The sequence below is a fragment of the Lepeophtheirus salmonis genome, chromosome Z (assembly GCF_016086655.4).
Source record: "Lepeophtheirus salmonis chromosome Z, UVic_Lsal_1.4, whole genome shotgun sequence".
In the NCBI taxonomy this organism is placed as follows: domain Eukaryota; kingdom Metazoa; phylum Arthropoda; class Copepoda; order Siphonostomatoida; family Caligidae; genus Lepeophtheirus; species Lepeophtheirus salmonis.
This window is the reverse complement of record NC_092584.1, coordinates 17,792,019-17,814,775: the sequence shown is the minus strand read 5'-3', so window position 1 is coordinate 17,814,775 and position 22,757 is coordinate 17,792,019. Positions and strand designations below refer to the sequence as shown.

Genomic DNA, 22,757 nt, shown 5'->3' with positions numbered 1-22,757 from the left:
GTGAAAGGGTCGTCTTAGTTGATAAGCCTCTTGTATAGGCATGTTGTGAGCAGAGTATTGGAGTAATTTCTTCAACTTTCCAGTATAAAACCCGCTCAAGACCTTTAAGCATAAAGTTGGAAAGAGTTATAAGTCTGAAAGATTTGGTCAGGCTGTAATCTTTTTAACCTAATTTTGGAAAAGAAAACTTACTTGTATTTATCTCCAGCATCTTGGTGTATAACCATTGATGATGATGAATTTATCAAGTTCAAAGATATAGGCAACGATGCTGTCCCCAAGTTGTTGCAGTACATCTGATTTCAGTTCATCAGGTCCCGAGATTTTAATATGAGACGAAGGAGTTTGAGGGATTCCATGACCTTGTTGCTGTCCGAGAAGTCCATGCTAAAATCGTCGACTTGCATGGATGTTCCAGAAGACATACTGAGTCTACATTGCAGAAAATGAGTTTCATGAGTATTTTTAGTCATTTGGCAGGTGATTACGCGTAGCCTTGATCAATTTTAAGGAGACCAATAGAGGTGTACGTCGTTTTTTTTTTAAATATCGACGTAAAGAAACTTCTTTTTGGGCCTGGTTTTATTTTTTATATTCTTTGTTGTTGTATTATTCCTCTTTGAAGGAGGGGTTTCATTAGTTGGGCCCTCTCTCCCTCGTTTCATAACCCTAGAAGCTTGCTTCGAATCCTTATCCTAAGGATAACCAGCCTTGAATGAAAGTCAGGTCACATGTTTTTGAAACTTGTGTCCACGTATGTCTATAATTATATTAAAACTATGTAATTAGTAAATCATTAGAACTTTAATAAACATTAAACAGAACTTTCGTAGACCCTGTCTATTAGCAAATGGCAGTACTACAATTTAATTTAATTTAAGAACAATCATTCAATTAACGGAGTTAGTCGTGTATCAAAAACTCAATATATTTGATGTTATACAATCTCCTTCAATAAAAAAATCTAAAAAACAAAACTCCAATCATATTAAAATCCTTCATGGATTCCCTTAAAGTTAATCTGCGTTTCAATTTTATCATTTTATAGATAGTTATATCTATAAAAGTAATCTCTCTCTAATTAATTAATTATCAACAACTTATATTCATCGTAATCAATACATACATTATTATGAATTTAAATTTCATATTACGTCGTAAAAGCTAGACTTCTACAAAAGAATAAAAAAACTGGTAATATCGTAATTTTCGAAAAAGGAAAACTTAAACGATTACAAGAGATGACTGATCAATATTCACAAAAACAATTCCAGCCAGCTTTTAAATTAACACGTCACAATGTCACATATATGTGCTCCATATGTCTGTTTATAAAATAAATTAAGATACATCACTAAATTTTAAGGCTCATATTATGGCGATCCATTTAGATATTTATGTTTATACAAATACATTAATAGGCTATAAAATGAAAACAAAAGACCATATTTGTTATCATATTTTTAAAGGAATTTGATACTTTTTTTTATTGTTTAAATAGGCAAATAAAACAAGATCGTTAAATATTAGTCACAATCATTACATTAGAAGTCAGCACCTCCTTAGTAGTTATGAAAAGGGAAAAAATTACACTTATTCTACTTAAAAAAATGGTGATTCTATTCTTGTTTGGATAGAGTAGTCAACATAGAAGAAAGCTAGAATGATTTTTTCTCAAAATTGAGTGTGAATTAAACATATACTATTCGATGAATAATCGTCCATTTTTACCACCAAATTGTTATGATTAACTCTTTGGAATTGTTGCAAATATGATATTCATAAATCCCATTTTTTATGAAATTATTTAATTCAATTATCAAGGCACTCACAGGCCTCATTTTTAGGTATAAGTACATATTCGACTATTCCAATCTAATGAATATTTGTTTTGATAAGAATATGACAAATGATTGAGCATTTGCCTAATGAACATATGTTAGGTCATTGTAGTAATTTCTCAGTTATTCTACACAATTAGTAGCAGGTGTACTTGAGCCTTTGCTTACAAGTTTCTAGTAGATTGTAGGTGAACTTTCCAGGAGTGTAAAAAGCTTTCTTGTAATCATAAAGATTTACCCAATCATTTTAGATATAGTTTCAAACTTTGACTTGTTTTAATAGAAATATATATTGACATAGCCCATTTTAAGCATAAAATCTATCAAAATCCCTTTTTTTTTAAATTGTTACTGTGATGATATAAGTGAATTTGTAGTGATTCCAAAAGGGTGATAAAAATAACCCCTTTGATAGAAATTCCCAATAACTATTCGTATAAGAATTACATATGTAATTCAGTCTCAATTTTGACAAAAATCATTCCGGCTTCCTTATTTGTTGACGGGCCTTATATCTATTTTTGGCAATTTTTCAAACTATTATATACATATGTATACAAAGTGCTCCAGATAAATCGGGAAAATATTGAAAGGCATTTAACGAACAAACTGGATGATATAGATCCATAATGAGCTCCACTTCCCTTTATCCTTGCCCAACGGCGTCAAACCTTTTAGCAGGTTCGGGCAGCCTCATGCAGATCCAACTTTGGCATTTTACTGGGGTTTTTTTTTAATTTACATTCCTTGGGTGGATAGAGGGGCGCTAGGAAGAAATTACAGCTTCCAACAAGATATTGCACAGGGGCCACAATCCCGAAAAAGTGCAGGAGTTCTCGGCCACAAAATGTCATGACTTTTAGAGCCTGTATTTTGTACTCCGAATGTCCCAGACCTGAACCCATGCAATTTCTATCACTGGAGAAGGTCGAGCATGTGCCAAGTATCATTCGTCTGTGGAGGCTTTGAAGAAGTCCAATACCCTTACAAAGGCAAAGTTGGATCCGCACAAAGTTGTTCGAGCCTGCAAACGCTTCCGGGCCGCGTAGCCAAAGTTATCGAATAATTGAATGTCGTTAAACGTAGCTTTCCATAACAATAACAAAAAAAAAACAAGATTCTTCCCCCATTTACTTGGTTCGTTATAAGCCTTTCAATATTTTCCCAATTTATCTGGACCACCCTGTAATATATCCATATATTTTATCTACATAAAGCTTAAAGGAAACTAGTGTTTATCACTATTATTAAAAGTATGAACCAAAATGAATCCTTTATTTTTTCCTCCATAAGAATCGTTTATTTTATTATATTTTTTGCTTGAACAAATGTACATTGTTACACAATGTACATTTGTGTATAATGAAAGTTTCCGATGCTTTATTGCAAAGTAATCAAATGCAAATATTATTATTACATATTATATATAATATAGAGTGTATGGATTACATAATTCTTCATTTAATTTACAATATAGATTTCTTTTTTTTCTTACTCTCTACATAATCATCATATATATATTATGATAACACATTTTTTTGATTCAATTTCTATTGTATGTGAATTTGGAAGTGTCTGGTTGTGAATGAGTCTATTCAATTTGTAATATATATATATATTACAAATATATTACTATTATTAGTCATGAAAATATTTATTTGAGGTTTATGTATTTTAATTTTGCACAACATATGTAGTACGTTAACATAAAAGCAGATTGGGATTCAAAAAGAAGGCATTGAGAAAAATGGAGGTATTTTTCCGGCTATTTTACCTCATAAGAATAGATTATATGTGTTTTTTTCTGGGTATTTTACAGTATAATATCTGCAAAGTTCATATTTGTTCATATGGTGTTTTTATAAACAAGACTTTGAGCTTTTTTCATGATGCCCCATACTTAAAATGAAGGCCTTAGAAGTTGGAGGTGTTTTTTAATTAAGCATGTATTGGATTGGTTTAAAAAAGAAAACACTAGAAAAAACTGCTGTTTATCAGTTTAGTCCTAATTAATTTCCCAAAAGATTTTTTTTTAATAATTTGAAACATTTGAACAAAAAGGAGAAATTTTATGTATGCATTGCACTTTGGAGTGGGACACCAGCAAAACTCGACACCCAAAGCCGGCCATAGAGGCTGCATGGGACAACTTGTCTGAGGAGTTTGTCATCAACTTTTGCAATGTCTTACAGCAACGTGACAAGGCTGTGATTGATGCTGAAGGTGCCCATATTGAGGAGCCAAGTTTGCAAAGGCTCTGTCTACAAGTTTTTTTGTAAATTATTATTATTATTTTTGTTTGTTATTTTTGATAATACAAAAATATTGTAGTATTTCTAAAGCAACCCTCGAGTTCACGTTTTACTGTCCAACCCTATACATATATTTTGATTTTCCCGCGGAAAAGAAGTAACGACAATAAATAAAATCTTTTTATATAATTTGGATATTTATAATCAAAAAATGGAATGAATTTTCCATCGCAACCTTAATTTAAAAAAGACAATGTATCTCTAATAAATTACTCGGAAATTGAACTCGGACTGTTGAAAATTATACTTTTGGTGCTAATATTGAGGCTATATTATGAAAAAAAAATGTAGTGTGTTTGTGACACGGCAGTATTTCATGTATATACCTACCTTAATTCAAATAATACCTCTCAAATCATGTTCAACTTGCTAATGACAAAAAAATATATTCTTTGTATGTTCACTTTTAGGATGTTAAGAGACATGAAAGACAATTTTTAAACATGGTTTAAGAATGATAAATTACGAACCTGTTAGCTAATTAACAGAGTGCTAATACATGACTACATCCTGTCAATCTTATTCCAGGCATTAAGAAACAAATTTTAGCCCTTTTCCAACATAGAATTGAAAGTACTGGTGATGAGGATAATGTAATGATTGAATATATGAAAATAATATTGTTATATGATCACTATAGTTGTAAAAAATATGACCTAGGGGTGTTTAAAAAAGAAAAGGAAAATTAATATGGTAGCTTCGACAACTTGAAGAACGTTTGAGAGAGAGTAGATCAGCTTAACTCTCATTATGTTGTATTAGATGAGCTGCAGTGAGCTGTGAGAGGAAAGAATTAAACACAAGTCCAACTCTGTGCCATATAGAGAGAAATTATAAGGATGTTAATCCTCAATTAAACTCTTAGTTCAGTAATGACTAACAATTAAAGCTTTGAAATATTAATGATGACAGATTTGGAGACAAAGTATCATTTTGATAGACCTTTTATTTAAAAAGACGTAAAAATTTTTTGAATTAAAATTGTCCTGGGAGCAAAAACAAAAGCAAAAAAGTTAGAGAACTTTGATGATCAACGTTTACCTCCCATCCACTTTGTACACTTTGAGACAGACAAGAAAGTTAAAAAAATTATGTTATTCTTTATAGCATTTAAAAATAAACCTATATAAATATTGTTTTGAAGGTTAGAACAGGGGGCACCAAACTACGGGCCACATGCCTGATCAGGTACACAGCGTCCGTTCATCCGGCCACCGACTGCATTTGAATTTGATTGATAAAACGTATGAAACAGGAACATTTCTGATAAAATTTAAATTTGCATATTATGCTTAGAACACTAGAAGATCCTGACTCCTATGTGTTTAAAATGTATTCATGTTGTAGTGTAATTTACCTGTATTATCTTGTAAATAACTATGGAGCACCTTTGTCCTAATCAATGCATTTTAAGAAATGTATTCATTCTACATACGACACCACCTGCAGTATCAACATTCATTTCCTCCATCTCCGGGTATCCCACAATTACGCATCCTTTCCGTTCTTTCATTTTCAGGATATTAGAATAGTCCAACATAATAGAGTTAATAATAGGCCTTCAACTACCCACGTTAATTTTGAGTCCTTTTCGGATGAGGAAAGGTTGAGAGATACAAAGAGCATGACATTAACTGATAAGAAACTACACGCAAACATAAAATATGAATTTAACAAATTATTTTAAATAAATAAGTTTAATCTTATAAAATGTTTATCATTATGTTATTTAAAGAAAAGAGGTTTGAAGCCCATAGTACAATTATTTACAATGACGAGAGGAGACGTAACAGAGATGAAGGATAGTTTTTCTGATTGATTTTTTTTTAACATAGTCTCCTGGTAACTCTACACATTTCTCCCAACGACGCTCCCATCTCTTTAATCCCTCCAAATAGTATTTGTAGTGAATCCCTACAAAATAATTGTTCACAAGACACTTTTGGTTATTGGAATAAGACGGGTCAAATTTTGACAGAACAAGTATTTATATGTCTGCTTTTGTTTGAATCTATTTAAAGGTTAGACATTCGAAAATAAATATTTAATGACAGCTTAATACTCGATTTTGTCCATTTTTACAAAAGCACTCACACAAACAACTGTTGTATAACAACAGGAATACAAAAATGGCTACAAATTTCGGGAGTAACTGTCAGCAGAGGCTAGATAAATGTGACTAGCTTTGATTTACGGGTACTTCCATCTTCACGTTGAGGTCAAAAATTTTCGGACCACTCTCGTATACCTATTAGAGTGGCACTTTAATATCATAGAATTGCAGCATGAATCATCATTCAATATATTCATTTTTTTCCGATAAAGTGTCCGTTTGGCAATGTGGTCATTAGGCAAAGTGTCCATTCAGATAAATAGTATTTCGGAAAAGTGTTTTTTTGGCAAAAAGTCATTCGGAAAAGTGGCTTGCATTAATGAAGTTTTCGGCAATGCACCCGTGCAGGATAAAAACGTATGGAAATGTTAAGAAATTTATGATTGTTGTTCAAAGTTTAAAAGAGCACATGTGCCATTATCTCTGAATGTCCCCCTCAAATGATACCATTTTAGGCACAGGAATATATCCTCACTAAGGGTCAGATTTTCAAAACATTGATATTTAAGTCAACGTTAAGAGTCAACAGAATACCCATGTGTAGTAAAATAAATATGTTCAAGATTAAATTAAGGGAAGTCATTTATGAGGGGCGGAGGGGAAAGTTATTTTTGGGGGGGTTTTTTTGCTCTATTTTCAACAAGATAAAATATGAGTTTTTCCTTTTTCTTATATTCTACCTCTTTTTTCCAAAAAAATAACAGAATAAATTTATAATTATTAGACAAATTTCATTTATATATGTTTGTTGATAGAGTGTATACTTAATTGCGTGCCTTTTTCATTCATTAATTCCAATATATATTCTTATTTTATAGAGGATCGAGATGTAGAGACGAAAGAATTATTTCCAATCATGGTTTTCATACATGGAGAAAGCTATTCGTGGGGATCAGGAAATCTATATGATGGTCGCGTACTGGCCTCATATGGACGAGTCATTGTTATTACATTCAATTACCGGCTCGGTGTATTTGGTAAGTTATCTTATCAATAAATATTAAATATATGAGGCAGGGGGGACAACCCTGCTCTTTTTCTATACATGCGTAGTGCATCAACATAAAAACATCTAAAACGCAAATCTAGACTAGAATGGGAACTCAATAGAGTACAAACCTGGGCCTATGCTGATTTTTCATAAATGAAATATGCAGTTTTTACTTTGACCTTTAATCAAGACCTTATTTTCTAAATGAAGCATCTTTATTCAGTCTATATAATTCAATTAATTTGAGCTCTGTAGTACCTTTTTTAAAGCTATTGTCCGTTATGTATTTTTAATGTTTTGCTACTTTGACCTCTCAAAATTAATACTCATATTTTGACTATGTAATCTTCGAACCAAGTTAGATCAAAAAAAGTAAACTCCATTCCATTTTTTTGCCAGAGGTAAGAAGGAGAAACTCCAAATTTATTTTTACTTCATATAAACGTACAACCCTATATTTGAGTCATAATTGAGTCAATGGAAGACTTATCATTCAAATTTGTGATATTGTTTACAACACAATAATATGATCTATTGTTTTGAAACTCCATTTGTTTTTAAAGACATATATTGGCTACAATATTTATTTTTTTAAAAGATAAAAATGAATAATTGTCGATAAAAATAGATGATATTTTGAGTGAATTTTTCTAGCTTGCTTTTGTGTATACAAGTCATATTTATTTGTTGTCGTATTATCTCAACTCAAAAGTCCTAAATCGAAACTTGATAAGGTTGTTTTATCGGGGGTTTTTTATTTAATAAAAGGTTAAATGAACATGATTTATTTTAGTGAAGTAAAGTTTGTGTATATGTGTATTTATTTGTGTTTCGGATGAGGCTTAATTTTTAAGAAAAACTCATATTAAAAAAGAAAAGAAATGAAAAGTAATTAAAATAAAAATAATGAATCAAATCATAATTTAAAAAATAATATTTTCAGGCGTTTTAAATGTAGAACCGAGCGTGCGCAACACATTAAAAAAATAAAAGGAAACTCTATTATATAAATTAAAAAGTTAAGGTTATGACTTTAGATTAGGTCTATCAACGAGTGTATTTAGGAAAAGCACACCTAGTGAGCGATCTAGAGACATAAGTATTCTCTGGCTCATGACATTGTTTTCTTTTTTAATATGACGTTGTGGGATATAGCTACACACGCTAGTTACAGGAAGATTAAAAAACATAGAGCATTAAACAAGAAGGTTGAAATATATTAAATATACTTAAATTATGGATTTTAATTAAATTATGTGTTTGACATTTTGAAAGCATTTTTGTCAAATTAAAAATTGGGATAATTTTGTTTTGTTGTTTTTTAAACTTTTCTTAGTTTTCTTTATTCCTTGATTATTAATTTTATTAGCAGTTCTCAATAACATCAAACTAATTCAAAATATAACTTCATAATGATGGCTCAAAAAAAAAAATTGGATTGGAAAGCCGACTCCAACATACATAGACATACATATTATTAATTAATGTAATTGTGAATACTATGAAAATGAGGTTTTAGCTCCTTGAAATAGTTTTCATTATTCTTACTGAGATAGAGAAAATATCATTATTATCTTCATCATAATATCTGGCTTTTCTCACATCCATCATTTCCTTCTGGAATATAAACATTATTATACTTCATAAAAAATACATCTTTAATGAGAAGATATTTGGACGGAAATATATCTACAAGCATCTTTTATACTCATATTATACATATATGTATAATATGAGTATTTATATGAGATATACAATCTAAAAAATAATATAAAACAACGTACTTAATTCTAGAACAGAAACAAAATACAGTCCAAGTCTTGGATTACGAGCATTTAAAGTACTGGTCGTAACGAGAGAAAAAAATACACTCGTAAAAAGGATTTTTGTGAAGTTGTAGTTATTTTTTTCTTAAAACTTCAAAATAAGTAGTTGAAGATGAGACATATACGTAGATGCTTTATAAAATGACAAAATTCGTCAGAACAAAGATGTTCGAAAAATGCGGGAAAATCATTCGGATTTAAATATTTATCCGTGTGGGAGCTCCTCTTTTATAGATTGTGAGGTGGTTACGAACAACCTTGACCGTCTAAATTAATTTTTTTTTTTTTAAATAAAGCCTTGGAAGATATGGATAAACATTCAGCCTCAAGTAGAAACTCCAATGTTTGTCCAAGAAGTATGTCCAGCCTCAAAGGAAGATAACTTCAATGTTTCTCAGATGACAATATTCAGAAAACGTGGAAGGGCCTGCAGTAAAAAGGTAGCCCAACTTACACATCAAAAATGACCTAGAAGTTATTGGAGGGCAATATGGCTTTTAGACTATAGAAAATAGTTGATGAGATCTCCTGATAGCCCAGATCTCAACCCTCCGAATACTACCTTTCAAAATAAAGGATGTAGACTTCACCACCTAAAACATTGATGCCGTAAAGAGGAGTCAATGAACAATTATTTCCAAGGCTTATATCAAGTTTGTCTGTGAGGACTTCTCAAAGAGATTAGAGACTGTTTGTGTAGCCAATGTGGGCTATATTCAGTTAAAAATATTCTAATAATCAAATATATCTATACAAAATTATCAATTTCAATGGTCCAATACTTTGAAAATATTGGACCATCCACCAATATTTGAATACACAACTTTCTCTCACCCCAAACAAGTCATCTAAATTGGAAAATAGGAACTCTAAGACAAGGAGTAAACATGTGCCTTTTATTATAGGTTAGATTGTAAATCGTAAGCGTTTTCGATATGGTGGGAAAATATACCGAAAATCAACATATTAATCCTGAAAAGTCCACCTCCATATCAAGCATGGACATATGGAGTCCCGCTATCGATCTTCCATTCTACTTTGACAATCTAACAAGACTTAGAATTGTAACTCGCCATCATTCATGAGTACACACAATGGCGTTACCTCGCTAATACAAAAACACTCTATTTATTTTGTTGTCTGCTGTGGATTCCCTCATCTCACTTTGTACGTCATGGTTGTTTAGTAATTTATTCTTTTTGATAAATCAACAAAGTAGGACTGTGTGCTCTTTCTTCTCTTTATGCATCTACAGGCATCTGATATTAAAAATGTATTTTTCCAGTAATACCATAAGTCCCGCTCCCGCCTTCTCCTCGCGCTCTAAGACAAATCCTATTAATAATTTATAATCATGTAGTTATGCTCCGCCTCTAAAATGAAAGGAATACAATTTTTTGTTCATCCCTTGTTGTATATATATTGGCCATCTTATTATTTTTAGGAAGACATCTTGGCTAAATTATAGAAACAAAAATGTATGGCTATGGTTTGAATATAATATAACTAAGTAATTTAGCAGTATCGAATAAAATAGTAGAATGTAGAATTGAATATTAAGAAAGATATATATTTAAAAATGGTGGAGAAATGATATGATAGTGATAAGTATGGGAGTACTTCTGAGATAAATGGCAGTTGGTATTTTGGAAGAACGGTACAATAAATGCGTCTACATGACACACTCGTGATGACACTTTATACTTAAATATTCTCTCCTTAAGAATAAAATAGTAATGATAATAGAATTTGAAAATTAAAAATAAACACAGTTCAGATTGCCAATAACAGCAAAACTGGGGTATTACAATACACAACATTTTCTTTGATATCACAGATTGGACTATATATGGAAAGAGAATCCATGTTGAAATAATATTTGTTGTTCATGCATACAAATTATAGAGTCATTAAAAAAACGGATAGATTTTCCTACAAACAAAAATTAAGGAAAATTGATGTAATGGCTTTAAAAGTTTTAAAAAAACCTCAAATGTACCATAAAAGAAAGGGCTATTATTCTTATAAAAAAAGTTGGTTGTTCTTGCTCAAAACAAGATGGTGGACTAGAGAATGTGAAAACGCTCAGTAGTCTATATAAGTTTTCTTTTGACGAGGGTCCTTTTTTTTTATCTATTAATATACCAAATCAGTACGTACCTCCGTTTACTGAAAGTCATTCAAGCAAAGAAACTCAGATTCGAAAAGTAAGGCAAAAAACAACAACAACTTCATAATGGCATAAAACATAACTTACCATTAACGTATTTGTTAGACCTAAGTCGAAGGAATAAAGAAAAAAAAAAGAGACAATAACAAAATGAGAAAATGCTTTGGGATTTTTTCATGCAGAACACGTAAAAGGTTATACTTCTTTTTTCCTTTCTTTTGCCTCTATCCAGCTACCTAGTTGTTCAATGCAAATGTATTGATATCATCCGATATATGGATTATTCAGTAACTAAATAACGAGAATTAGACTTTTCATTGTATACAAATAGCAATCCCACTTGTATCTCCCGCCTTTTCCCTCAAAGAGCTTGCCAATGACGTCAGTCTTTCCATTTATTCTTCTATTCTCATAGAGATAATAAACATAGAATGATGATCTGAAGAAACAGTAAAAAAAAAGAAGAAATGTTTGACCAAACCATCCGAATTCTAATATGTATTTGTTTTAAAAACATAGATGACGCTTCAAATATTTTTTAACTTATTTAAGTGTTTATTCTCATAAAGCATAATTTATTACTATATTTATATGTATTTAGGTCATTAAAGTATTTTTAAACAGACTAGTTTATGAATTAAGTATATCAATATTTTATTCCAATTTTTAAATTTGAATATCATTTTATTTAGCCTTGCAAAATATTAATGATAGATTTAGGAGATGATTCTAACTCTAATTCAATTCAAGAATAAATAATTATATATTCTGAAATTGAATAAGGTTGATAATCCGATTTTGATCCTTGTAATACTCTCACGTTAATGTTTTCCGAAATGAAAAATGACATTCTTCTTAAGACCCTTACAACTTATTCATAATATATATTGATAAGAAATATAATAACTTATATTATGGAGCACTGTAAAAATATATAACCATCTAAAAGGTACCCAATATGTGCATTCTATACCCAATTTTACTCCAACAATGTAATTGGTCATTCGTAATTAGCAACTAAAGAAAGGCTTTTTATTCTAAAGACAGGTATGTCAAGGGAAATCACTGATTTTCACCCTACAAAATACCATTAAAATGAATAAATCGATCTGCCAATCATGAATACGGGAATATACTGCATTGGCAACAAAACTCAAAACCTGAAAAAACTCAAGAATATACGAGTTTTGGTATAAATCATGAATTGGCTGTGCATTTTATGATAACAATAGCTGATATTGAAACAAAAAAAAATCTTTGCCAAAAACCCTATTACCGAAAGCCACATGTTATCTCACCGAATAGAAACTTTACATTTTATGATGATCGATGCTGTAATTATGCTTGGCATTCATGTTATTCCAAATTTAAAAGATAAAATATTTAGTTATTTGCAACGTATTCCAACGATTAAGTGTTGATGAATTAAACTTGAGTCATTTCGTTATGAGGAAGATTCAAAAATTGGCTGGAACCGCTATTAGAAAAAGAAATCATGACAACCCCCCAATAATTCAATTAGTAAGAGAAAAAATGTTTAAAGAAGAGAAGGAGTCAATCAATTGCTGATATTCAAGAGGCACTGTGAATGAATCAATCGTTTAGATCGAATCTGTTGGACCTTGTATGAACGTGGTCCAGTCCTGATTGAAATTCATAACTTCCGTGGATGTAACTGACTTTAATTATCATGGATAAAAATTGGGAAAAGAAAATATGTGACGTCACACACTTTTTTTGAAATAATATATATATGAATTCTGACAATTCATTTCGTTGCTATTTCCAAAAAAGGCATTCCTATGTCTCTGCAGGCCGGTTACATAGTTTTTCAAGATTCGGTCTACGTCTTCAGTCCACAGACCGATGCAGAATCAAGTAACGTGACTAGGCTTATATTAATGGTTCATTTTTTTGGACTGACCGAGTGAGTGGATCACGTGATCGACTCAGGCCGATAATGGACCGATCCAACACTACTCATACCATCAAACTGCTATATAAATATAATAAGACTGAAAGCTTAAAATATGGAAATAACTGGTTTTAGAAAATAATTAATCATCCTTGAATTGTATTTATTTTGTCAATTGGTGATTGCTCTGTTTTTAACTGGTTCAATGTTCGTCTTTTGAACGTTGCTTTGTAGAATTGGAATTAAATCCTGTGGAGCAATGGGAAGGGGTATTAAATGAGGAGTAAATGAAGAAAAATACTTTTTCTTGTGTAATCCACAGAGTTGCATAAAATATGTCCTGCCACTGGTCGTTCGCTTATCGGTCTAGTGGGTCAAGCAGTACCGGTTCTTGAACTAACTACAGCCCCTCCAGCAGTGGTTATTACTTTATAATAATAATGATAACATCTTTGGAAAATAAAAAACACTGTTCAGATTGCAAACTATAAAAAACAGCTCCCACTTTCTAGGAGATATTATACACACACGCTCATTTTCTCCATTTTGAAAAGGTTGCGTTGAAATTAAATTTTCTCCTAATTCTACCGTTTATTTTTAAATAATTATATCAAAAGGGAGTAGTTTTGTAGGTATATTAGTATATAGTTCGATCTATTTTACATTGATAAGTTAGTTAAAGTATCTTAAGTGATTGATAAATGCACATTTATAAATAGTTTGTTATGATTATTTAATATTTCATCTACTATATACTTGATTCTGCATCAAAAAATATTTTTGTATCCTTCATATATATGTTTCTCTTATTACTTTTGGTAATGACCCATCAAATCCTTCTTATTTTCCATCATTCCTTCCCTCTTCTTTCATAAAATTCTATTAAAGTATCAAGAAGCATTCAATGAGTATCGTTATGGGAATATTGTACAAATACAGCCATTTATATGATACAATATAAAGTATGCTAAAATAGGTTTTTTGAATGTATGTTATTGCATTGAAAGATATATTTTGAAGGGGAAACTTGATGAACCAGAAAATGATCCTTAATTATGGTAATCATTTTTTTTTTTTTTTGGGGGAGGGGGAATTTTAAGTGTACTTAAAATAAGACTCTTGTTGAGAAGAGCTTTTTAAACATCGTTTACGTAGTGTTGGATTTCGGTCTAAAAGCCTAGACCGGAGTGGGACCCTTATAACTTTTGGTAGACCAACTACTGGGTGTTTTATTAAAATCTGAACACTTCAACAAGATATAATTTATAATAGAATTTCAACAAAATTAATACTATAAATAGATGTGTGTCTGAGCACTCTTAATCATTAATGTAGCAGTCTTTAGCGGCAATTATGGCTTCCAGGAGGCGGCAGATTATCTGGGATTCGCTGTGTTTGTTCTAGACTTCTGTCAAGCCGCATCTATGCTGGCTGAGAGTGGTCTTGAGGATCTTGGTATTTGACGGGCACTACAGGCCTTGACATGAACCCAAAGTTGTAGTCAAGGGGATTTGTATCAGAGCTGGAGGGGAGGCAAAAGTGTCAAAAAAGAGTTCAAAGAGTATTGCAACGGAAGGGATAGGTTTATTTCATTGCTGGTTTCTAAAGTGGCCTATCCACCCTCACAAGATTATTTCCACACACTTTTTTGATGGTTCTCTGGACAGTCTGGTGTTAAATCCCAAGGTATCTGGCAATGACTTGAGGGGATTGTTATGGGCTGTTTTCTTGAACTCCTTCAGGTCCATTTTTGGTATTCTTAACGGAGTCTTCCTCCCACTCCAACGTTTCCGACTTGCTGACGGTGTAAACGGGGGTCTTGTCCAACTGCTTGGTGTGCACAAATGGAAATTCGTCAATCACGTTCAAGTTTCATTTTCTCGACTGGTATGTAACTTAGAGAGCTCAGGCCTGTTATGTTTTGTAACTAATTGTTTATGCTTTAATATCTCCGAGATATATTGGAGATTAAGACTTGTCAGGTGAATATTATGAAGATTGTTTAAACAGTCAAAAATAATCATATATCCAATTTTTTGTTTCTACAAAATAATTTTCAAAATCATAGAACTCTCGAAGAATATCTTGCCAGACATTGACCCCATCATGCTGAGAGAGATTGTGACACCACAACAATCTATTTAAGAATGAAGAAATAAGAAGGCCTGTACGTTTCTCCTTTTTCCAATCTTAAAACTGGTTAAAACTCTCTAAGGTTGGCCCCGCTCCTCTTGGGTCATATTCATTTGAATCTATTCGAATTACTAAGAGAATGAAATAACGATTGCATCCTACCTTCCGGAAGCAATCACTAAAAAATGCCCTTAGGTACCCTTGTATATCCTTTAAAGAAGAATTGATTATTTGATTTATCAATATGTATACCTATTTATGATAAAAGGTAAAAGAATAATGATTGATAAGTGCCTTTAAAATTGGAAATGCATAAATTATATTTGATCAAATTGACTGATGTAAAAAAAAATATATATATATATTTAATAACTACCTCTTGATTGAATAGCTTGTGATTTGTATTAATGATTTACGTACAAATGTATTCAGAAATGTGTTCATCGATGGATTGAAAACACAAATGTACATATTCCTTCAATTAAGTTTAGTTAATTGAAGGGGATATAGGTTAAGTTGTAATTTTAGAAGGTTAACCCAGGCTTGGAGCAGTTCTAACGTTTTTAGTTTATCATATTTTTTTACTACTTGATCAATTTGCTTTTTTCTTCGCAAGATGTTCATTTTGAGTTGTCATAGATGTAATCATTTGATGGTTACAATTTGTCCTTCCCTCGGGAGAATTTACCTTGTGAATTCATTCAATGTGATTAATACAAGAGGGTTGCGCAGTTGATTAATGAGCAATTAATAGTAGGCTTACCCTCCCCTGGCGGACAAAAAATGATTGTAGCGAACTTGGTCGTCTTTTTAATACATGGGTTTAGCTTTGATCCTGGAGTAAAAGATGTCATTGGAAAACAATAGAAATAAGCAAAGAAATAACTGTTACATGAACGCCCTTCAAATAATTTTTCCGTTCCGACATTCAAAAAGAAACTATAGCAAAATGTGTACTCAATATGCAAGCCTGCATTTCAATAATCCGACAATGTAAGAGACATGCCAACATCAAAGCAGGTTGAATTTTTTTTTCGGGATATGGTTCGAACTAGTAGCTAAATTAATCAATAAAGTTCTGCTCTTTAAATTATATTATCTAAGTTTTTTAATTTGGTCTGTTTAAGTCGTCGTTTTTAAGTGTTTTATTATGTGTGACCAAAATTAAATATACAATGTAAAATACATATCAAAAAGGTTGCCTTTAGTTTTAAAAAAAAAAATACACCTTTTTCCTGGCCTTAAATTTTATGAGGAGCATCATAAAATAGCTTAAGGCCTTGCCTAAATAAATCAGGGGCGTCCGCAAGAGGAGGCCTAAAGGGATTGTAGACCTAACCCCCCTCCCCTCCCAAACCAAGTTAAGTAATTTCATATTTTTACTAAAAATGTAATATATCATTTTCCAAATTTTTTCCCCAAAATGTGAATAGCTATCTCTATGAATAGCTATGGATTGTTGAAATTTTTCTCCGAAAAATTGAATATTTTATGTTTTAAATTTAACATTAGAATTTTTATTCCAAAACAAAAATAAGTTTTTTCTTAGCAGCTTTGGACTTTTGTAATTTTTTTCGAAATAGTTTCATATTTGATATTTAATTTTAGCTGTTTTTTTCCAAAAAGTGTTATTTTTTTCGGAGCATCTCTGGTTTTTTTTTTATTATTTCCTTGAAAATAACTATAGATTTTGAGATTTTTCTCCGAAAAATTAAAAATTTTATATTTTTATTGCAGAAAAATTTAATTTTTCAAATTTATTTTCCAAAAAATTGTAATTTTTTGATTTTTTTTTTTCATAAAAATTCAAAAAACCAAGCCCAAATAACCCCACCCATACCAATAATCTATTCCTTATAGAAGTGTAGATAATGGCTTACAAAAAATCATATGATCCTTTCTTAAAAAATAAAAAGTTGGAAAAAAAAAAAAAATTCCTCGAATTATTATTTTTTATCCAAGTCTGCTTGTATGGTGTCACATCACAGATATAAATTTCTTACTTCCGACAATCAAATCAAATCTTAAAGATTTTTATTGATCCTAAGTAAATGTTTATTTCTTGATTAATTTTTGTTATGAACGGATTAATTTTGAGATAGAATACTAATTTTATTTTGTATATTTTTTTTTACCCTCAAATAAACAAATTGATATTTTTGGTTAATCATGCTGAAAAGATGAGACAAAGTAGATAAAAGCATCTTTATTTTTTCTTCACGGTAAGTAAGTAAAAATAAAATTATGCAACTCATCCTTTTTTTTAAATCTATTATACATAACTACTTTATTTTTACTTATAATTATTAGAAATAATTAAAAAATAGTTCAAAATTATTGTATCAGTTAATTTTTCCAATTGATATAACTCGAACTATATCAACTATACGTGGAAGAATTTACTCGGATCCTACGTGGTTCAATAGATTTATAAATAATAATAATTGATAAGTTCTTACTAAATAATATCTAATATAAACCAAAATAGTTGAACTTTTAAGTATCGTTACATAAGTTTAAATAACCAACTTATAAAATAGAAATGGCTGTTACAATCAGACAAAATTCGAGATCGATCCATGGACATATCGAATAATTGTGAGTAGAATATGATTTTATTCATTTTGACTTGAGTGCCAAAGTATATTAATAATAGTATCGGGTATTTGAACTCCATTCCGTGAAGTCAAGTTAAGAATATTTTTCACTTCGAGTCTCCGTTGTGGGTAGGGGTCAGTCCCACCCTCGGATTCAGTCATCGTATCCTGGACTGGTGATATATTTTTTGCAAATGTATTTTATTTTATTTTTCTACCAGTGGCGAGAATCAAAGCCTATAAAGTTCTATTTATTTTTTGTATATTAAGAATATAAAAGTTTTAATTCTTGATAAAAGTAATGCATCAAAATAAAATTTTAAAAATTATGTATTAGTGCACAGAAAAAATTAATATAATAAAATAAACCACAAATGTGTCACACAAAAAAAGAATTTACTAAAAATTGCTTGAGTTAAGCCTTACTTCCCTGGCGAAAGCATAGAGGTATACAATTCCAAAGACTAAGTTATCTATAATAAAAATTATACTTACAAATTTCTACATTTGGTTTTGGAACGTAGATGGGGTTGTGAACAGAGAGTCTTGTTTTGCGGAAGAAGTAGTTTTTATTTAGTTTCCAGGGCATGGAAAAATAGGTAATTTTTTTCTCTAAAATTCGGTGGCACATCTTTTAAAGAGAGTGATAAGGACAAGTTTTTTGATTTTGCATTGATAGTTGTCAATAATGAAAAAAACGACACCAATCTAGCGTCTACCTTTTCTAGGGACCTAATCTTGTAGTTTCTGGAAGGATTCCATATTTTAAAACCACGGATTTTGTAGAACCTGGTATTTCGAATTATTCTGAAGTATATTCCCCTCATATTGTAAATTTTCCAAATTATAACAATAAATTATACAAAACTATATACTGAGATTAACAGGATGTTTGTAGTGGTTTATGAGTTTGTTCATACTATGCCTCATAGGAATTACGCCAGTTGTATAATTACTCAGAGTTCAACAGAAACTTACACTTAAAACTATTGATGCTATTCGGTAGCAATTAGCCAGCTTTTTGAACCAGAGGAGTGAATTTTCTTTTCCTAAGCCGATCTTGTTATTATTTAATTACTGAGTTGGAACATCCTTTCCTCAATGTATCCAATTATATTTAAAACCTGATTGAACATAAGTCCTCTTAGACTCAATGAGTCTTATGAAATATTATACATAGTGTTGATAGTTTATTAAATCAAAGAAACATTATCATATATGTACTAAGTGCAATGCGCATATCTTGCAAAAAAAAATATTCCTCCTTTCATTACGATGCAATATTAAAAGAGCATATGTTCTTTTTATTTAATTATATATTATGCTAATTATATTATATGTATATAATTGCATTATTTAAAAAATCAAAAAAACCTTCATCCAGGTCATGAAAGATCGTTTTTACCTTCTTCAAAGATTCAAAAGTCGGACTGGACTCAACTAAAGAGATTCTAAGGAAATTTTGCAAGAATTATATGTTCCAAAGCAGTTATTAAAATTTAATGTTTTGTTTACATGCATTTTCGGAAAAAATTATGTTTAATCACGAAACCTCTCAGATAGATATTTTATGCTATATATGTCTTAAAAATGTGGGCCATTTTATAAAGCATCCCTGTAAAATACAAACTTTCAAAAAAATGGAATTAAAAATACAATTATCAACTTTTTTTTTTTTTCAATTTTTAAAAAAATTTCAAATCTATTTTTTTTTTTTTTTTTTATTCACAAAAAATTAAACTATTTTGGAAAAAAAAATCCAAAATTTAATTTGTAAGATTAAATACTTGGGTAAAAAAATTTCAAAAATCCATAGCTTCTCATTAAAACCCATTTAGCCAGCCCCCTGAAGACGCACCTGGGAAGATTGTGTATAATGTATATATATATACATAAGAGACCAAGAACAACCAAATCAGCTTATATACTGTCCTCCAAAACATTTTTCCATTTCTCAGGATGACCATGTTAATTTTTGGGTTTTTTTTTGTTTTGTTTTTTTACAATACGAAAATGTTTTGGATTTACATTCTTTGAAAGTGTTATTATGTGACACCCAGTACATTGTAGTATAGCATTATGCAAATCCGTTTTATTACAGTTATGTAGATTATAAAGATACATTACGATTGTTATATTTGGTTTCGCTTTTTTTACTTTAAGAAGAGGCAAATTAAGGTAATTAAAGCTACAACAAAAAGTTACATAACATAACATAATATGTATAACAAAATGCATTTTAGAGGGTGGATAAATCTTCTTTTTTTTTTTTTTTAATTATATACAAACAACTTTATTTTCGTATCTATTTATAACGAAAGGTTCCGGTCATACTTTTAATTTGTATACCGATTTATGAAGAAATCTACACAATTATATTCCAAAGGATTCTATTTTTCTTTCAAATATTACTCTTTTGGTATAAAACCAATTCAAAAATCCACGCGGGAAGTAACCTTCAGGATTCAATAAATTCAAGCAATTAGTCAGCTTTTTGAACCAGAAGAGTGAATTTTCTTTTCCTAGGTTGTACTCCTTATTATTTAATTCCCAAGATTTTTTTCCTCAATATATCCAATTTTATTTAAAACCAGCTGGAACATTCCTGTGTACTCATTAAGGACGGAGAGTCATCCTTATTTCCTTCTCTCCCTCCTCCCTTCTCAGGGATAATTGCAGCTGATTTAATGAAATGTCATAAGCGTTATTCTTTCTCTCCTCCGAAACATCCTTCAAATTTGGGTTTGACCCAAGGTTAATAGAAATACAAGGTTTACCATAACACCGTCTACAACTGATGTTAAACTTCCACCACGCTTTTAATATTGACGTCATAGTAGATGAGGGGTTGCGTGTTTTCTTAAAAAAAAATGTTTTCCTTGCCCAGGAGTCAGTACGATACCTTAAATTGAAAATTCTAGCAATAGTAACGTCATAGACTATGAGTGGTTGCGTTTTTTGTCAAAATCTGTCTGTCTTGCCCCCAACAGTCGGTTCAACACATCAGATTGAAAATACGAGCAAGTCCGATTATATGATGATGGTCTAACCTTGTATTTCTATTAGCCTTGGGTATGACCAAATATAGTCATGATATAATATAATAAAAACTAATCTCATTGAATTTTTGTGGAGGGAGGGGGCTTCAAGGTACATTATCATTTTTTAAAGCAAATGAGAATTTTTCCAATTAATTTTCTTATGGTATTTTATTCACTTTTCTCTCTCTCTCTTCATAAATTATTTATTAGAGCGTTATGGGTAATTACTCATACACATCTATACCCATATTTTATTTTATTTCTTCTTATTTTATTACTTAGGAGCAATTTATGAGAGCATTATTTGGAGAGAATGAAGGAAAAAATTGAATTTATGTTAACTCAGCATCAGAGTATATAAAGATATAAATAAGAATATTTTTTATGGTGTTAATGTCTTAAATATACAGGCGAACCAAATATATCATATTTTACGAAACCATTATAATAATTCAATGCATGCATGTATGTACTTGGCTAAGCAAGGAAAGTAAATACTAATGAGGGACGGGCAAAACATGGAGGAAAAAAAGAGTTTTAGTTATCCTTCTTTTTTTCTTATTCCTTAATAGATTGTCCTGGTGGTGTTAGACAGAGTTAACTCTTTAGGACAATAACATACTCTGTATTTCGTTGTTAGCTGTCGATGGGTCTGTTTCTTCTCGCCTAATCGGTATTCTGGCCGTTGATCCGGATATAAGCTATTGTTAGCTCCGAAACATTCCAATATGAATTCCAATGTTGGGAAGAATTGTGGAACTACCAACTGATTTTGGGTTTTTTCTGTGTTTTTTCGGAGAAAAAGGTTGCGTGAATTTTGGGGAGGGTTTTTTTTTAGAATATTTTTCCTGCACTCGGGGTATTTAAATGTTGAAGGGGCTCCTCTTTATCGCGGAAATTCCTTTTATCCCTTCAAAATCAGATGAAAGGGACCTGATATTAACAATGGTCTTCATTCAGGTGTACCATAAGAATCGCTACCCCTTTCTCCTCGACCTCTACAAAATGCCCATAATATACCTAATACAGAAACGTCCATAGGGGTTGTGATGGTACCCCCCTGACCAAGGAATTTTCCCTTTTAACTACAAAATATAATATTGATAATTGTTTCCAAAAACAACTATTTTCTGTAAATAGCTATGGATTATTTGAAATTTTTCTCCAAAAATTTAATTTTTGAAATTTTTTTCGAAAAAATTAAGTTCTTTATCAACAGCTGTTGATTCATCAACTATTTTTCCAAAAATTGCATATTTAAACTTAACTTTAGAAAATTTTAGTAAAAAGTTATAAATATTTACAAACTTTTCCAAAATATTAGAATTTTTTGTGAACAACTGTTGATTTTTGAATTATTTTTCCACAAAATTCATATTTGAGTTTTAGTTTTTGAACTTTTTTTTTCACAAAAAAATTATTTTTTGTGGAAAGTTGTGTAATTTCTTTCCAAAAAATTACATTGTTTTAGAATAGCTATGGATTTTTGAATTTTTTTTTCAAGAAATTAGCTAAAGATTTTTGAAATTTTTTCGACAAAATTTATTATTTGAAATTATCAAATTTTTAAAATCCCAAACCAAGCCTTGTGCCCCTCCCCCCCTCAAAAAAAAAATATATAATCCCCCGGACACCCATGTAATATATATTTACCTCCACAAAAGAAGTTGAGCGGAGATTATGTTTTTCCTTCGGTTTGTTTGTAAGCAGGACTACGGAAAAAGTTACGTATAATTTTTGGTAAAACTTTGTAGGAAGATTATGTTAAGGTATGTTAAGAGTAAAAGGCCATTAACAAAACATTGATGTATTTTGTTG

The 22,757-nt window shown here is 30.7% G+C and overlaps 1 protein-coding gene across 1 annotated transcript in view; it reads left to right on the top strand.

Moving 5' to 3' along the window:
* LOC121130327 (neuroligin-4, X-linked) overlaps positions 1-22,757 on the top strand; it is a 424,376-nt gene that overhangs the window by 386,986 nt on the left and 14,633 nt on the right. The window contains 1 exon segment of the mRNA XM_040726084.2: positions 7,085-7,243. Within this exon segment, the coding sequence (XP_040582018.2) occupies positions 7,085-7,243 (159 nt within the window).